The 18,545-nt window shown below is 43.6% G+C and overlaps 1 protein-coding gene across 7 annotated transcripts in view; it reads left to right on the forward strand.

Annotated features, from left to right (window-relative positions):
- Nucleotides 1-18,545, forward strand: part of Smarca2 (SWI/SNF related, matrix associated, actin dependent regulator of chromatin, subfamily a, member 2) — a 166,382-nt gene that overhangs the window by 38,324 nt on the left and 109,513 nt on the right. For all 7 annotated transcript variants that reach the window (XM_021627514.2, XM_021627548.2, XM_021627530.2 and 4 more), the window contains exons 6-9: nucleotides 3,791-3,917; nucleotides 5,521-5,694; nucleotides 7,893-8,066; nucleotides 9,982-10,152. In XM_021627514.2, the coding sequence (XP_021483189.1) occupies nucleotides 3,791-3,917; nucleotides 5,521-5,694; nucleotides 7,893-8,066; nucleotides 9,982-10,152 (646 nt within the window). The remainder of the gene's footprint in view (nucleotides 1-3,790; nucleotides 3,918-5,520; nucleotides 5,695-7,892; nucleotides 8,067-9,981; nucleotides 10,153-18,545) is intronic.

Consider the following 18,545-nt stretch of genomic DNA (forward strand, 5'->3'; position numbering starts at 1 on the left):
TGTAAAGATTATGATGTATGGTTTCGGGGTTGCCAAAAGCCTGGTGGAACCTTTGGCCTGAATATCCCTGTGGCCGCCTGGAGGAGAAGGAACTTGTGCTGGCTGCATTACAGAGGCATGCCTTATCTTGTTTAGTCATGGAACAATAGCTGGCTTCTGCCCGTAGAAAGACACAATTGTTCGACTGCAGAGATTAAGTTTATCGTCAAAGGGGTTACATTAAGTGTCTCACACACTCCTAAAAGACGGTTAGGATATTCTTCTCTTTCTGCTCCCTGTCATGAACTAGCCCACGAGATTTCTGCCTGGTCACTCTGCACCTTTCTTACCTGGCTGCAGATCTGAGTAAGGTCCGAACAGATCTCTTTTGGGATTTCAATGAGGCTCCGATGAGGCAAAATATCGTGCAACAGAATTCCCACAGCAGAAGTTCATTTCTTTGGCTATGGTCCTTGTCTACAAAAATTGGAAGGAAATTATTAGGATGTTACATTCCTTTAAGCCAGCTGGCTGCTCTTTCTGGTTTGCCATAAACTCAGAATTTTGACACATTGACCTTTTTCTTTTTTGGTCACAGCTTAAGTGAAGTTTCTGCTTATGGACACATTGGCCTCAGATCTGCCCAGCTGCCCAGCCCTGGGGCTGAAAATATTTATCTCCTTTCCTTTTGCCTCACTTTAGTTTTTTTCCCCATGGAAATTTATTCTTCTTTCTCTGGTGTCAGACAGTTTTGCATGCTGCACTCACCCTCTGCCCCATTTCTTTGGGCACAAATTCTTGCCTCTTACTGTAGCCAACCAACTTCATTTCCTACCACATTCAAAGAGTACTTTAGGAACTTACACACAGACATGCAAGCTAGTTTGGTGGAAACAAATATTTGCATGGAGGATGCATTTCACACTTAGAAGGGTTTTAATTCAAAGACGTTTTTGAATTAAGTTAGGCCTCTTGTCTCAAAACAGATTTGAGTGTGAAAGCATGCTTTGGGATACGTGTATGTGGGCTGGGGAGATGGCTCGGAGGTTAAGGAAACATGTATGTATAGCTTACCTGTGTGTCTGTGTGAGCATGTGTGTGCATGTGTGTGCGTGCATGTGTGTGTGTGTGTGTTCGCGAGTGTGTCTTTCCTTGTCTTGCCCTTGTCACCATCACAAGCCTGGAAACTTCTTAAAAATTGCCAATAGCAACCAGAAGAGTCACCAAAGTCACACATGCTCCCTGTCTCTCACCCTTGCTCTTTAAAGTGTCACTCGGCTCCTTGAAGGGACAAAATGTACCAGTGTCATTTTCTGTCCAAATAACTCTCCTACAGGAATCATAAACTTCTCCCCTGGACCTGAACAAATATCTGTTGCCTTTAATGGAACTCTTTTCCTTGGCAAGAACAGTCACCCTCTTGATTTACTCTTCAGTCTGCATGAAAAAACCCGAGCGACCTAATTCTGCTTCAATTTTCTGTGCTCGTGAGGGCACTAAATGAGTCTCCTGCCGTTAGGCAGGATTACATCTTGCTGTTGTTTTGGGAAGTTTAGAATCCCGACTCTCTTTATCGGACTTCCTGCTGAATCCCGTTGATGGGAAGATGAAATTGTCTGGAGAGGAGAGCATTATTTAAAATGAAGATTTCTATTCTGCACAACAACAGAGATAGAGTTTCCCCATGCTCACCCTCCCCTCTACCCCTCCAGAAACTTAGCAGCCCATCCCGTGGGCCCCATTGAGCGCATATCACTTTGCTGTAAAAACCTCTCCCTTCTCTTTTTCATGAGTTTGCACTTTGTACTTCATGCCTTTCTTCTAGTTAATGGAAGAGAGAGAAAGAGAGAGAGAGAGAGATCTTTTGTGTTGGGAGCTCTTGAGATGTACTAATAAATCACTTCTTTGGAGATAGCGGGGAGAAGTGTACCTTTAGCACCTGCCTGCTGCAGTACCCCAGGCACTCACACTTCATTACGGAAAAGCCACACCACTGGCCTCCTCACTACCCAGCTCAGTGTGGCTTAGTCCCAGCCCTGCCAGCCTAGGAGCCCTGTGGTCACTTTGTGCTGTCCTAGAACCTACCCTTTGGAAGATGGAGGCAGGAGCCGCCGTTCCATGAGTTTGGTGCCTGACTCGCTGTGTCCTACTGAACCAGAATGCATGGGGAGTTTAAGTTCTAGGATATTTAAATAAGAAAAGAAAGTGTGGAGTCCAGAACCAAGAAGGGAGCAAAATGAAATTGTGGGTGACACCATCTTTTGGCTCTAATACCTAACTCCCTTTAGTGTGGTCTTGATAATAAGACTATAAAACAGTGGTTTTAGAGGTTAAAAATTTGTTTTGGTTTAACTTTTTTTCCCTTTAAGTTTTTTTTTTTTTTTTTTGTGTGTGTGTGTGTGTGTGTGTGTGTGTTTCTCTTCATATATTCCATGTTTAGATATAGCTTCTTTTGTCTATTTGGACACTTGGGGCTACATAGATAAATGGGAAAAAAACAACTGGATACCAACCCAGTAGATTATTGTTGGTATTATTGGATAATAATGTAGGTTTTGATTTTGGATTCCTCCATTTCCAGCTCTAAGATGTCAACATATTTCTCCAGTTTTCTCAGTAATAAGATGGGACCACTGAAGTATTTGTGTGTGTGTGTATGTGTGTATGTGTGTGTTAGGGATTCAAAATTGCTCATTAAATGCACTTAGAGTGGTGAGTATTTACTGGGCTAACCCATTACTACTTTTATTGACATTTCTTTCCTTTCAGTTCTTTCTCAGACAGTTTTGTCCCAAACCTGGGGGAGGGGCTTATTCTAAAACTAGATTTCAGTGGTGTGTATTTATAAAAGTAAGGCTTGAAACCAGTTTATGTGTCAGAGCCATAGCAGCCAGAGACTGAAGAGAGATGTCTTTTATTCTGAAGTCTGCCTTCATTAGGAGGAAGTACTTGCAATTATATTTTTGATGCTGTCTAAAATGAGAGCCCCCAGCATCCTTTTCAGGAAATGCTATTCACTGCTGCCCCTGATTTTTGCAGATGCCCATTTTGCCTTCTCTTCTCAAACAAGCACTGCGCAGAGGAAGTGGTTGTGGTTGGCAGGGCTCTCGGAATGTCTCGAGCTAACTGGCCTCTGTGGCCTCACCTCCTAAAACTGCACTTGGCCACTTCGCTTTAGCTGCTGTAGTCACTGTTGTCTCAGCCCAGAAGGAAGAACCATGGCCTAAGCTGTGCACAGGGGCAGGCTGGGAGTTGGGCAGCTGGCCAGGCTGCCTCTGTGTTCCCTCTCAGTTGAGAGCAAGCAGGGACTTTTCATCTGCCCCCTCTCCCCTCCACGTAGCATGACATTCCTTTTTAGGCGTTAGAGAGAAGCTCCACAGAGTTCAAGGTGTTGTGTAGTATGACATGCCTACCTTCAGGAAGTCAAAGGTAGCTGTTTTTTCCCCCTAGATTAACATTAGAAAATTCTGTTGGGGCTCCAGGAGATAGCTGGGCAGTTAGGCATCTGTTGTCTTGACTCCTGAAAATACACAGGAGGACTGACAGTCACAAGCCATCTTCTTATGTCCGTACACGCACGGCAGCATGTGCATCTCCCTCCCCAATAAATAAGTAAATGTAAACTTTTTCTTTAAAAAAGAGAGAGTGAGAGAATGAGAGAAAGAAAGAAAACCTACTTGGACATCAGAAACCGACTCTTCAATATATGGAATATTTTTTTTACCATGAACGTAACCTAAAGCTCTGTTGATCACAGAAGACTACATTGTAATGTAGCTCTGTGCCTGCCCCCCTCCCCATTTCCTTCTAGACTTCAGGCTCGCATAGCTCACAGGATACAAGAACTGGAGAGTCTCCCTGGCTCCTTGCCACCAGATTTACGAACCAAAGCAACCGTGGAACTGAAAGCACTTCGCTTACTCAATTTCCAACGGCAGGTAATACCTTTTCCCCAGTGAATCCATGATGTAGGAAATCAATGTAATTGTTCCTAAAGTGTGATCTGCGTGCTTCCTCGAGACTACTTGATATTGTTATATAGCTAGGAACTTGGTAAAATAGCATGTCTTTAGACTGACAGCTCGTAGCTGAGAGTAAGGAATATGGACTACTTATTATTCTTCCCTTCTTCGTATACATATTTTTTCCTCATGTACTATAATGTACAAAATTAGTTACTACATTTTGGTCCTGTGGATGAAAACATGACAACAGATTGTGGAGAGCTGTGTCTTGCCTTCATGGCTCCAAGGAAAACCACAGAGGTGGTTGTATTCCTGGTAAACCCAATTGTACAGAACTTGCTCTGACTCCACTAGCCCACACTTACAGAAGCACACATACACACATATACATAGACACACCCATGTCTTGAAACTTGATTATTCATCAGAACTTGACTTGGCTTGGACCATTGACTAATGGGGAGTTACTGCCTCCTAGAACTCACTGTTGAGATCTGGTATCATGATCCGTTTTCTGGTTTCTAAATCAGTAGGCGTGGAGTGGAATGAAGTAGAACTTATTCTCCCTTGGCTGAGTTTTGTCAAAGTGTTCTGGTCTCCATCCACAGACTGCCTGGCTAAACCAAAGGGAACATGAAGGCCCTCTTCTGTAGATCGGTTCTGCTTGGCCAGGGCTTTGAGAGAGTGGGTTTCAGGTTAAATTTAAAAAGAAGAAGGAAAAGAAAAAGTCTCCAGGTTCCATTGCATCTTAATTAGAGGAGACATTATGATACTAATGAACGAAGTGTTTGACACAGGTTGGCGAACTGAATGTTAGTGTCATGTGTCCCTAGTTTTTGTTTGATGTTACTGAAAAATCTTTTATCTACAGAGCTTCCTGGGTACATGTGAGTGATACCAATTTCAGGGTCAGTTGAATGATCACTGTCATGTGGACTCCCAAGTTCCCACTGCCTATCACCATTCCTCATGTGATATGGTTACCCTGTCATAGGATGATAATCTAAAACAAGTCCATGGCACAAGGTAACCTTTGAGTAACTAAAGAATATCATTACTGGACAGGAAGGAAATGCAGTCTGGTATTTTCATTATTTATTTGAAGTTGTGAATTTACATCGTTGGAGTTACTGTTGTTGCTTGGAACATGAATGGACAGTAACTCTTCTGTTCTTCTTGTAGGTCAGCAAGACAATGATAATATGACAGTTAAAAAATTAAAAATTAACTTATTGACTAAGTGATGTCATTACTATAATTAAGTGGAGTAAATAAACTTTATTTCAAACCTAGCATGCATACCGTCTTCATATGTTTTTTTTTTTTTACTGTTATAGTACTATAATTGTTTTTGATATAAATTATGTGGAAAGAAGATTTATACTGTCCTTAAAATTGTCATGTAAGTTTGCTACAATGTCAGTTCTTGCTTTTAGTAGTAGGCCAATTGCAGTAAGGTTGAGAAGCTTGCATAGAGTCCCCTTTCTGTTCCCTTAATTTGAAACTCGAGGAGGTCAGGGCTCAGGACCTGGCTCCTGTTTGGGGGATTCTCTAACCGTTTCTTCCCTCCTGATAGCTGAGACAGGAGGTGGTGGCCTGCATGCGAAGGGATACCACCCTGGAGACAGCCCTCAACTCCAAAGCCTACAAACGGAGCAAGCGCCAGACGCTGCGAGAGGCACGCATGACAGAGAAGCTGGAGAAGCAGCAGAAGATAGAGCAGGAGAGGAAACGCCGGCAGAAGCACCAGGTCCTTAGAACTTTGCATACCCTTCCTGGTCAGAGGTGGCCCATGGGGGGTTCAAGTGGTCTGGATCAGGATGTTTGCAAAGTTGGCGGGGAGTGGATCCTAGAACAGAAAGGTGACCGGGAGTTTGTGTAATACAGATGCGAAGGTGCCCTGCTTTGCTTTTAGTTGCTGTGATAAAACCACCTGGGGAGGAAAGGGTTCATTTGACCTGCAGGTTACAGTCCATCATCAGGGGAACTCAAGGCTGGAACAGAAGCAGAGACCACAGAAGGAACACTGCTTACTGGCTCGCTCTCTCTCTCTCTCCAGAACTTGCTCATATGCTTTCTTACACCAACCAGGACCACTTGCCCAGGGCGGTACCAGTCACCATGGGTGACCCTCCCACATCAGTCAAGAAAATGCTCCGCAAACATGCTCACGGGCCAGTCTGAGGGAGGCAGTTCTTTAGCGGAGTTTTCCTTCTTACCAGGTGACTTTAGTTAGTGTCACATTAGGTCAAGACAGATACTCTGTGACCTGCTCAAGGTCTGTAGCAAGACAAAGCTGAAGACCCAGCTCTCTTGAAACCCAATCAGTTGTGGTCAGTTGAGGCTGTTCTAACAGAACACCAGATCGGGTAGTTTATCAACAATAAGAGTTTGTTTTTCAGAGACCTGGAGGCTGCAATGCCAAGTCGGCATGCCAGCATGGCTAACTTGGGGTGACGCCTTCTTCCAGGTTTCAGGTTGCCGACTTCTTGTGTTCTCACAAGGCAGGAAACAGAATGAAGAAAGCTCTCTGGGTTCTCTTTCTAAGGGCTGCCATCTCGTCCTCTGCCGCCTGACCGTATTATGTTGAGGGCATCAGATTATGAACTGGGCCAGCAGTTCTTAACCTGTGGGTTGAGGCCCCTGTGCGGGTCGAGTGACCCTTTCACAGAGGTCACCTAAGACCATCAGAAAACCCTTACATTTACATTACGATCCATAGCAATAGCAAAATTACAGCAATAAAGTAGCAACAAAAACCATTTTAAGGTTGGGGTTCACCACAGCATGAGGAGCTGTCTTAAAGAATCACGGCACTGGGAAGGATGAGACCCGCTGAACGGGGGCCATCTTTAGCCCCCAACAGATGTCATACTTAGACTTCCGTGGACCTCTGATGACTAAGGGGCCCATGAGTGAGTGTCCTAGAGCAAAGTTCTGGGGAGCGATAATTTGGAAAAGGAAAGAAGGACAGAAAGTGATTTTGATGTTTTGCCTGCTACGTTTATGATTGTGTGCATGTACTTGCCTGATGCCCTCAGAGGACAGAAGAAGGCTACAGATTCCCCTGGAACTGGAGTTACAGATGGTGGGTGCTAGGGCCTTCCATAAGATGAGGAAGCACACTTAACTGCTGAGCCACCTCTCCAGTCCCCAGCAGGAAGTTATTTTTATATGGTATTCTGCACTCTTTGAAGGGCCCAGCTGGAGGATTCAAAGGGCCAGATATTCAAAAGCATTCCTTTCTAGGGCACTGGAACCATTTGATGTAGGATGTGATTTTTGTCTCATGATTGTTTTATTGTGCTTCATTTGGTGCCTAACTTAGTTTCCTTTTGAAGGGAAAAAAATTATGGATTTTAGTGCAAGTAGGGTGCTCATTTCTCCTCCTTGTGAAAAGTGAGTTCGGATTACAAATGGCAATTTCAGCTTTGCATACACTTTTTTTGCATCACGGTTCTAAATTTAAGTTGGAGCAGAAGAAATGTGGTTTTCATTGGAAAGGCCCAGAACCCTCATGTTTATTTCTGGGTGATGGAACAACGTCTTGTAAATGTTTTCATTGACATTTTTATAGGTCAGCCTTTGTCCTTTCTCTTTCCGGTTCAGATGACCACACCTTCACGGTGAAGGCACTATCTCTTCCTACGCTTACAACGCACAGTTGATGGAAGTCTTTCTTCCCACTAGCTCATAGCCCAGTCTTTCCTTTTCCCAGTTTTGGATGTCCATACCCTGGAGCGAAAGCAGCCGCTTTTTTTTTTCGGCTTCCGGTCACACCAGACCATAGCTTATAACCTGTACTTGAGAGGCTCTAGGGAGGGACCGATCATCAATAGATGTGAGCTTTGAATGATGTCGGGGTATGCGGCCTCCTCTTTGATGTGCAGGTACTTCACTGGGAAGTGTACCCAAAGTATCCCTCTCTCCCCCTTGTGCATCCTTCAGGAATACCTGAACAGTATTTTGCAACATGCGAAAGATTTTAAGGAATATCATCGGTCCGTGGCTGGAAAGATCCAGAAGCTGTCCAAAGCTGTGGCGACTTGGCACGCCAACACTGAAAGGGAGCAGAAGAAGGAGACGGAGAGGATTGAGAAGGAGAGAATGCGGAGGCTGATGGTAAGGGACCCCATGTGACAGTGGGAAGATACTCTGCTTGTATCTGTCTGCATTTAGAATGTGACATGAAGCATCAAGAGAAGAAAGGAAAGCTGTTCTCTCTCCCCTCTCTCTCTCTCTCTGTCTCACACACTCACTCACTCACAGGTGTCTGAACCTCTGAAGGGAAGAATGAGAACACTGTCTTTTCTACATAGTGCATCTAATAATCTGGGATTACAGATGAGCCTAGTAGTTTTGTGCTCTAAGCTACCATCATCATCCACTTGCATAGCTTCTCAAAGGAGGGCAAGTGCTGTGTTTTGAAGGAGATTGATAATCACATCTGGAAGAATGACAAATGCAATCCATTAGATATATGATGTTTTGAGATGAACAACTTTAGATTTTTTTAAATGAATAGATGACAAGTTCATATCTTTGAATCCAAGATTCATATTCACTCTCTCTCCTCCTTTGATTTGGCATTCATAATTTTTACTAATTATGTAAATGTACTAAGTTATTCTTAAATTTAAAAAACAACTTTTAAGTTAATTTTAAAGTTTATTTGTGACAGCTCTGCTGTCCCAAAGTTTGTTTTGCACCGTTATTTTTGCACAGTTGGCTTTTAGTGAATATACAGACACAGAACAAGCAGGTTTCTATCACTGGCCTGGGTATTGGGTTTTATTGACCATTTGTTTCTGGAACTGGAAAAAAAGCACAGCATGAAATTTAGAGAAGCAGCTAATCTGTAAAGGTGGTAAATGACCCAAAGCTCTGTGTGGGACAGAATTCCTGAGTGGGTCAGAATAAACCTCACCCATAAATACAGTTCTAGAAGAGACAGTGACCTTTCTGGGGTGCCGGTTGGTGTTTTATTTCATTAATTTGAAGGTTCCAGACAGTAAAGACCATTTGTGGTATTCCGGAATTCCACCATTTTCTGTCCTTTCTCACATTTGGGGGGCAGAGAATGCTGTCAAGAGTCTTTGCCTGGTGAGGGAGACTACTGTGCAGTGAACGGAGCCGTCAACAGGCAAATTTGTCTGATTCAACTGAAGGAAAAGCTGCATTAGAACTCCAGCAACAGATTGGTTTGACACTAATGATTAGGCATTTGCAAATCATTAATTTTTGCAATTAAATGATGGAATATACAGATAATAGAGAAACTGAAGTTTTTCATCACTCTTTCTTCAAGTGAGATCAACCATAGCCAAAAGCAATTAGCGTTATAATAGCATTTGAGTTCATGCTCATTCCCGGGGCAGACAGCAGCTACGCTGAGTGATGAAGCTGCTGTCGGTTTGGCACGTGCTGGAGTGACACGTGAGAGCTGAGTACCTGTGCTCTTCTGGGACAGAGCTACCTCTTAGAGAGTGTACCGTGCTCTCCTTTTACTCAGGCATCACAGAAAAATATTTTGGGATGTTCTTTCACTGGGGAAGCCTACAAGATTTTACTGTAAATGGCTCAGAGGACGTCGAGAGGTTTTAATAATGCTGCTTAATGGGAGGGAGAGGGGGAAATTATGGGGTTTGTTTTATAACTCAGTGGTACCAGATTTCAGGGGCTAAAGACTTATCTCCGCTCATGGAGGCTTGTGACTTGGTGCATCTGATCTTGCGCTAATTTTGAATAGTTCAAGAGGCACAGAAGATGGAAGAGCTGACTCAGATAGTCATATCACATGTACATTGGGGCTTCGTGCGGTAGTTCTGCTAAAAACCTCAGAGTCATGCCCCAAGGTGTGTTGCACATCTCCGTTTTTGCCAGCTTTTGCAGACTCCACTGGTATCTTGTGCAGCCTGGCTCATCCTGTTGGCCCCAGACACCACCAGACTCAGGTTGTAAACAGGAGAGAGGAGTATGAAGTACAGCTGTGAGGGTCTATGCATCACACTGCCATCCTTCCCTCCTTCCTGAACAGGCCGAAGATGAAGAGGGCTACAGGAAACTCATCGACCAAAAGAAAGACAGACGCCTAGCCTACCTTTTGCAGCAGACGGATGAGTATGTGGCCAATCTGACTAACCTGGTTTGGGAGCACAAGCAGGCCCAAGCAGCCAAAGAGAAGAAGAAGAGGAGGCGGAGGAAGAAGGTGAGATCCTTAGGCCAGCAGGTTTAGCCTGTGACATATATCCTAAGACTGGTTTTCGATGAGTATTGCTCTCTGATAAGAACCCTTCCTAACTAGTGGGAGGTTTAGATTGCTGACTTGTAGCAATCACATATGTTAGTATGGTGTGAGGTAGATGATGTATTAGAGACAAGGGTATAAAAAGATTATTGCAATGAAGGCGTGCCTAGTCTGTATTGCTACTTTTTAAGATAGTATTATTTCAAATCAATTAAACACAGTCTGTAAGAGAAAAAAGAATATTGACACAAATGAGCATTTGTATAGGCTGAATGCCAGGGTGGCAGAGACAACTGAGTTAAGAAAACAGAGTGATAAATTAAGAAAGTGCAGTGTACAAACAGGAACAAACCATAGGAAGACAGTTGGGGATTCTTTGGGATGCTCCGGACACACAGTTCAGTCAGTTTGTACAGATGAAAAAGATGCAAGTTTTTATTCCGTTCTCCCTTCCCGGTGTCACAGAAAGGTAAGTATATTGATACAAGCTTTGCTAGTTACAGAGAAAAAGCAATCTCGTGTCAAATATAGTGTCTAATTATTGTAAAAAGTGAAGGACAACACTTAGTATCTGCTCTGCAGACATTGCATCTCAGTTCGGTAAGTTGCTGAGCACAGACCAGAAAGATCTGGATCTTCTTGGCTATTGGAGTGTCGGGTCAGCATCCCGCAGACAGAGGGCTCAGCATCCCTAAAGAAAAAAACATGGTCTCTGTATTGAAATGTGCAGACACTTTCCTGGCACTGCCTTCCAGTCAGCCCTACAACGTGGCATTTAGGTTGCACAGATGTCATAAGTAATTACGAGATGGTTAAAGTGTGCAGGAGGATGTGGGGAGGTGACAAGGGGACACTGTGGCATTTGCCCAGGAACCTTGTGCATCTTCGGATTTTGGTCTCCACAGACTTTGGTCTCCTGGAACCATTGCCTGGTGAGCACTGAGGCACAGACAGCTGAATTTTGCTTTCATAATAACTTCTGATTAGGCCAGGTACAAACATCAACAGAAAATGTTCATTAGAACTGTGAAAATGGAGGGTTGGTGGCATTTAATCATTTACTCTTCTACACTGAATAATTGAACAGAATGTTTTTCAAAAAAATAATTAATTTCATGGCTCCTGAATTCTCATACCTGTTTTATAATTAAGGAGGAGGAATAAATGATTGAGAAGGTGCCTTCTTGTACCTGGTTTTCTTCGTATATGATGGCACACCTTGCTGTGAAGGTGGGGGAGGGATGACTCGGCGCTTAGATGTAGACATTTTTATTGCTGAGGAGGACCTCATTTTCTTGTCACTTACAGACTTGGCAGAACTCTAGCTCCCAACTTGTGATTTTGAAAGATAACTTTTAGAACCAGTAGAGCACAAAGGCAAGCAGATACCACGCTGGAATATTCTGTAAGCAGGCCCCGTTCGAGGCTAGTTCCGGTTTTTCCTGGCCTGAGGATGTGTTCTGCAGAGGTCGTCACTGTTAGTGTTTTTAGCATCGAAGTTCTTTATATTTCCTTGTGATTAAAAGCTAATGGCCCACATTTGAGCTTCTAGTTTATAATTAATAGATTCCTGCTGTGGAATTAGATAGTCACATCACCGCAGGCAAAGAAAGAAATGATGGAGTGTTGACAATTATGCCTGTATTTTTGCATTGTTTTGGGCAGAGCAGGGATCTGTTGCGATTTTTGTCATGGTTCTGCTTATTCTATCAGATCTGTAGATGGGTGGCTGTGCTCCTTGCAGATTGTCTATTTTATGCTTCCATTTACCAGCACTTAGATAGGAGCCTAGGGAGTGTCATAGAGAAGAAAGAAGTGAAACAGACGTTAATTAAGCCTGTACCCAAATTAATAACTTTAACTGTGCTGAATGGTAAGGAAAACTGCAAGTCAAAGAGGAAATGAGGACTGGTTACCCAGCAAAAAAAGAACAGATAGGAGGTGTTCTGAGCATCTCCTGATGATTGTCCCAATTGATCAATGTGAAGAATGTTTATTTCCAGCCACCTACTTGGGTGCTCTCAAGACGGCCAGCACCTGAACACTGCTTGCCTTTATTGAGACTAAGGAAGGAGGCAGGGCTCTGTTTCCTCTCCATACTATCACTTCAGGAAAAGTGGGATGAATAAGGGGGCAAGGAATGAAGGAAGGGAAGGGAGGAAGAGAAAGGGAAGGATGGAGACAAGCAGGCTTTTTCTAGTCTTTCCTGGACTCTGTTTCTTTCACTGGGCTTTAAGACCACTCAGAGTAAAGTAGCCAGTTCTTTATCGGAACACAAGGGAAGGGGATGCCTTTAAAAGCTGATTTTTTTTTTTTGACTCTTGGTGCTACCTCTAGTTCTCTCCTCCCCCTCTATCAGAGTAAATGGTTGGGAGTCTGGTCCAGCTTCTCTGTGGTGGAGGGAACATCAGTATCTGATGCTGCAGATTGTGGCCCCGTCCCCACTGTCCCCCTACTGTAGGCTGCAGACTGTGCCTGCTCCCCAACCCCCCGTGTTTCCTCCACAGCTTTAGATAATACACTGTCCCTGCTTGCAATCTTGAAGATTAAACCAGACATAGATGCACTTCTTATTTTAAGAAAACCTGCATTACTCAGTGAAATAACAGCCCTGAGCTGGTTGCAGTAAATGTGCAGGCAACTAAGATGCTGAGATTGAGGAGGAGCATCACTGGCCTTGAAGTCTGATTGGATAAGGATTACTTTCTACTTTCACTGTTGAACTAGTATGTAGTTGGGTTTTTCTCTTTTCTTTCTATTTTAATCTCCCAGCATAACAGAGCCTTTGCTGTTCTTGGAGAGTTTGTTGTTTAGTGCTGCTCATGAATAGTAGGGTTGGCTTCCTATAACCTTTCGTGACCTTGTTAATTCAATTCTCTTTTCCCATTTGGTGCCTTCCTATGCAGTGTATGTCTATAAATTACTTAAAATTTCATCCTCAGCCTGGCCTTTCTTTATTGGCCTTGAAATGGAAGAGTTAAAAAAAAAAAAGAAAGAGAAAGAAAGTCAATTCTGTGTCTGTATTTACGGGTGAGAGGAAAAATGAGTTTTAAGTATGGAGCTAGTGTGTTTGGGGGGAGCAAGCTCTGCATTTCGGTGTGTGTGCTCGCGTGCGTGTGTTCATGTGCACAAGCTGTTGTGGGCATTCAGCATGACCTTGAGGGCACTCTGTGTTCCACCAAGGTGTTCTGAAATATCTACAGGTGGCTCCAGGATTGGAGGGGGTGGGCTTAGATAAAACTGACAAGCATATGCAAACATCATCGTTGCACATGAGACCACCCTCCACATCACTCGAGCATGGAGCCTTTCAAATTCAGAGCTGAATAAGAAAATACTTGCATACCAATTGGCTCTCAGTGTCTCATAGGTTATGCCATTAAAACAGGTATTATAGAGTGCTCTGTGTCTTAGCCACCAAAGGGGCTGGGTCTAGTTTGATTTCTGTGGCTGTGAGAAACACCATGACCAAAATAAGCTTAAGGGAGGGATGGGTTATTTCAGCTCACCCATCCAGGGGACAGCTCCATTATCACAGGAAACCAGGAAAAAAAGGAAAAAAAGAAAGAAACTCTAGGCAAGAAACTAGAAGCACAGACAGAGGAGGAAAGCTGCTTGCTGCCTTGCTCAGGCTCCCTGGCTCCCACTCAGCTCTCTGGCAGAGCGTGGTGCCACCTACTTAGGAATGGCAGCTCCCGGCTAGGCCTTCCCACATCAGCCAAGGAAGTCTCTCACAGACGTGGCCACAGTCTGATCAGGACAGTCCCTCAGTTGCTACTCAAGGTGTGTCAGCTAGACAGGACAAAGCTAAGCAGGACAAAGGGAGAGAAGTGCCTTTTGCCCTCCAGGTCTGTTGTGAGGTACAGGGAGGCACCTTAGAGCATTCGGAACATGTGCTGACACACAGTGACGCTCAGTAAACATTGGTTGCCACACCAAGGAGTTCTGTGAGAAGTGGGATAGAGAGATACTGAAAAACGCTTGGTTTTTCCAGCTGATTGTTTCTGCTTCTGAAAACAAGGCTGGGGAGATGGCTGAGGGAGTTAAGGCCCTTGTCTCGAAGCCTGAGGACTGACTTGAGTGTGGTATCCAGCATCTTCTTGGTAGAAAGAGAGACATGATTCCTGCAGACTGTCCACTAACCTCCACATGTTTGCTGTGACCCATGGACACAAATACACGTACACACACGTGCACACACTCAAATTTTTAATATAATAACATTAACAATAAGACCTTTAAATATTTTAATATAACTGCATGTTTTGTGATGTTAAATAAATCTCTCATTTCTTTTTCTGTTTATCTTTAAAACAAAACCAAACCTGTAAGGTCACCCAGGCTGGACTTGAACGTGTTAGTTACATAACCAAGGCTGACCTTGACCTCTGCCTCCTTAGTGCTAGGATTTCCGGCAGGGACCAGCATGGCCAGCTAATTTTTTTTTTCTCCTTTTTTCTTCAGCATCAGTTGTATGTAAGTAGAGGATGTCTTTTAGGACCGTGACTGACCTTTTGGCTCTTGGCATGTGGAAAGGAAGTGAGGATTTATTATTTTGGTAGACCCTTTCTTATGACAAGGCTCTCAAGCATCTCCTGCAGAGGGGATTTTCTCGTTTGCATGGCCTCTACTTTAGAGTGCTTTCTGGAGATAAGGTTGTTTCTCATAGTGCTTCAGGCACAGTCTTTGCTAAGCTGAAGCTAGGGGCTCTTGCCAGAGGCACAGAATCCTTAGTTCAGTTGTCTTGGTTCTACATCTAGAACTATTTGAGCCCAGCAAAAATTAAATAGAAAGTTATCCCTTCAGTCTCTTCCATGCGATATAAACTAGTGGAAATACATTCTTGTTATATGTTTTTGACAGGCATGTGTTTAGCCCATGGACAGCATGGCCAGATAGTACTTTTCATCATGGGTTTGGCTTATTTTCTTGTTTATGATCGTACAAAACACTAGCTGCATTGTGGTGTTCCTCACATGAGGTTTGCTTTGTCTCTTCCTGGCCCCTGCTTCCCTCCCGTCCTTCTCTTCCTTGCACCCTCCCACTCCTTACTGAACAGCCTCTCTGCTCTTGTGTGACTTAGGTTCCTTTTCAGTCTGTATCCTATCGTCAGGGCCTTTGTTCTTGGGCTAGGTAGTTTCATAGCCTAGACCAGCCCTTACACTGTGTATTTACATTATCTTCATTTAGGTTAGAAAGTGAGGATCCTAATAGGAGAAAAAACAGGGCAATTTTCACCTTTCTGTGTCTGACTGGCCTCAGTATCATCAGTTCTTAAAGTCATTTTATTTGTTCTTTCCCTCTACCTGCCTCCCATCCACTTCTCTAAGTACAGCTCAAGGCTCTTATACATCAAAGGGGGAACTTCGCTGACTTGGTGCATTATTCAATACAGTGATTGGAAATGTGATTTCTAACCTTTTTAGATATTAAACACAGCCACCAAAGCCAGCTGGTATGACTTTCAGTGAAACAAAATAATGGTGTCGTTGAGACATTTGTTGTAAATTGAAGTTACCCCTGGTATCTTCCAATTATTTTATCTCTTCTGTCTTCCTAAAGATTCAATAGTTCATTGCAGCTTTTCCTTCCCAGGCTCTGTAGGTGAAAGAAAGCTGCTTAGGCAGTTTCACATGTGCATGTGAGGACTGTGTGGAGAGCAGTGAGCTCACTGCCCCAGTGATTAGATTCATCTGATCAGCTCATTGTCAAAAAATGAGTGAATCCAGTTTGAATCCAAGTCCTGTTTAACTGGCTTGACCAGTCGCCTGAGTCAAATGTTCAAATTGGCTTTCTCTGCACTACAAGACCCAGGCAGTGTGCAAATGCCTGCTAATTTGATATTTCTGCGCATTTTTTATGGCCCGAGCACCTGTCTTCGTGCTCAGAGGCCCACTTAATCGACAGTAAAAATAAACCAAGTGGTTCCTGAAAGCTTCGTTTCTAGGAAAGTGGAATGAGCCCTTCAGGTACCCACATGTTTGGACTTTGCGCCAGCACACTGTGGCAGTACCTGCTGGGGGAGAAAATGGATTATTTTATAATGTAGGCCGTAAAATATCTGACATGAAACTGTTTCCTTACAAAGCAAGGCGACTTCCATGTTGCAATCTAAGCAGCCTGCCTCACTGAAGCCTGTCTTCCTGATTTTAGCTGACCTGGGGTTTTCCTCTTTCTTGAAGTCCTTTCTCCAGCAGCTCCACTCTTCATTTGATAAGCCTTTAGAATGGAAGATGAGCCTGGTGCTTTGTTTGTGAACCCATTCTGAAGTGGAAAAATGTAAACGGACATTGGCCTCTGAACCCAAATCCGTTTGAGCCTTGGTTATGTTTAGTAAGGAGTAATCTTTAGTTAGAGATAGTTCCTGTCACACATGTCCCCTGACGTGAACAGGTGAACTGTGTCAGCCCCACATAAGCATAACTAGTTCGCGGTGTTTTCCTAGGAAGAATCCAGGACTGTGCTCTTCGTCTTGAGTAACAGATGGACTGCAAAATTTTAGTTTGATTTGTTTGTTTGTTTGTTTGTTTCAATCAATGTGGGTAAGTGTAGGCACCATGTATCGGTGACTCCATGACACAGGTAACTACACGAGAAGATTTCTCTGGCAGTGAGAATACTATCGCCTGTGTCTCATTTGTACCAAGCTGTCTCACCCCGGGCTGGAGACTGTCCAAAGTCCATTTCAAAGGAACGCAAGTCACCATCCCTTGGGTATTAGTATAAAGGGGTAGGAGTTTGTGGTTTTCTTTTCTATGTTGACACTAAAACTTGAGTTTGGTGGGGGAACATGGATTTCTGAAAGAAATGATCACAGATGCCTGAAGCCCAGATTATGATGGAGAAGCTGGATAACTGGAGAAGCTCTCTCTCTGTAGAGCAGACTGTCGCCTGGCTTTCATGGCTCATAATCGTGTGGCAGAAATGGGTTCAGAGGCAGGGTGAGGGTGACAGGGGTGACACAGCACCCTACCAAGTCCAAATGGTAAAATCTGTGTGTTGGTTCATAACCATTTTAGGACTTCAAAAATATATTGCATGCAACCAGTCCTAATAGGATAGGGTCAAATAGAAGGGGAGGAGGACCTCCCCTAACAGTGGACTAGGGAAGGGGCATAGGGAGAAAAGAGGGAGGGAGGATGGGATGCGGAGGAGACGAGGGAGGGGGACACAGCTGGAATACAAATTGAATAAATTGTAATAAATGATGATAATAAAAATAATTTTTTAAAAGAGCATAAAATATTTTGCCTCCCAATTGCAATGATGATAGCAATAATAGTAATGGTAACAAACAATAGCAACAAAAACAACATGAATTATTCAGTGAGTGGACCTTAAGTGAAACTCATCGCTCCCAGTGGTGCCTTGTTCATTCTTTTACCTGCTAAATGCTCATCTAGTGATTCCTAAGTGCTAGGCACCCTGTAGGCATGAATCCTCCTTGAATAAACAGAAGCCCGACCTTGTAGCCTTTAGGAGGCAGTTTTCAGATAGTGCCATGGCCAGAATCCATTGTAGGCATTTGCACTAGCTCCTGGCCTGCCGTTCAGGATGGTGAGTGCTATGGAAGTGGTTTTGCTTTGTACCATGTGAGCCCTGGATTGAGCAAGTTGAAACAGTGGTCCAGTCCTGCAGCAGAATCTAAGGCAAGGAGAAGCCGCTCTGCTCTGGGTTGTTCCTCATGTGCAATCAGAGATGTGATTCCCGTGCAACTTGTCTAGTCCCAGAACCAAGGGGTGGGTGGACTCATGATAGTTCTTTGCTTCTTGATGTCTAATAATATTAAAAATAGATAGTTTAGGGAGCTTTAAGTAATGAAAGGGTCTGATTATGAGGCCGGTTTTAGATAATGCTCTGGCTGGCTCATAGTATATTCATAAGCGAGTATGCTGTGGAATAGTTTTGATTCTATGCATTTCTGGTGCTTCAAGCTTTTTAATGTGCTTTTCATTGAAATGGTGATCCAGTCCCACTCGCTAGTGATTTCAAATTGGCTTTTTCATTGTCTCGTTTGATTTTCTTTGTTGGCCAAATTTGTAGCTTATTTCTGGTTTGTGTGGAAAGAATGGTGGGATTAATTGACTTTCTCTCATTAATGAAAGCCATCTCTGGAGTATAGTGCTTGAGAGTTCCAAAAACAGGACCTTCAGTGACTGATAGCAGGCTGATTTCTGCTCTGAAAACAAGGTTTCTGTCATTATTGGAATGCCTCCCCAGGCTAGGTTGGGAGCCCACGGGTGTGATTCCATGTGTCAGTCCTCCAAGCCTGTACATATTTCTTCTAGGTAACAATACAGAAAATACAAGTCTTGGGCAAGTCTAAGCATAGGAGCCTTTATTTTCCTAATCTT

This window comes from Meriones unguiculatus, chromosome 1 (assembly GCF_030254825.1).
Source record: "Meriones unguiculatus strain TT.TT164.6M chromosome 1, Bangor_MerUng_6.1, whole genome shotgun sequence".
NCBI classification, from domain to species: domain Eukaryota; kingdom Metazoa; phylum Chordata; class Mammalia; order Rodentia; family Muridae; genus Meriones; species Meriones unguiculatus.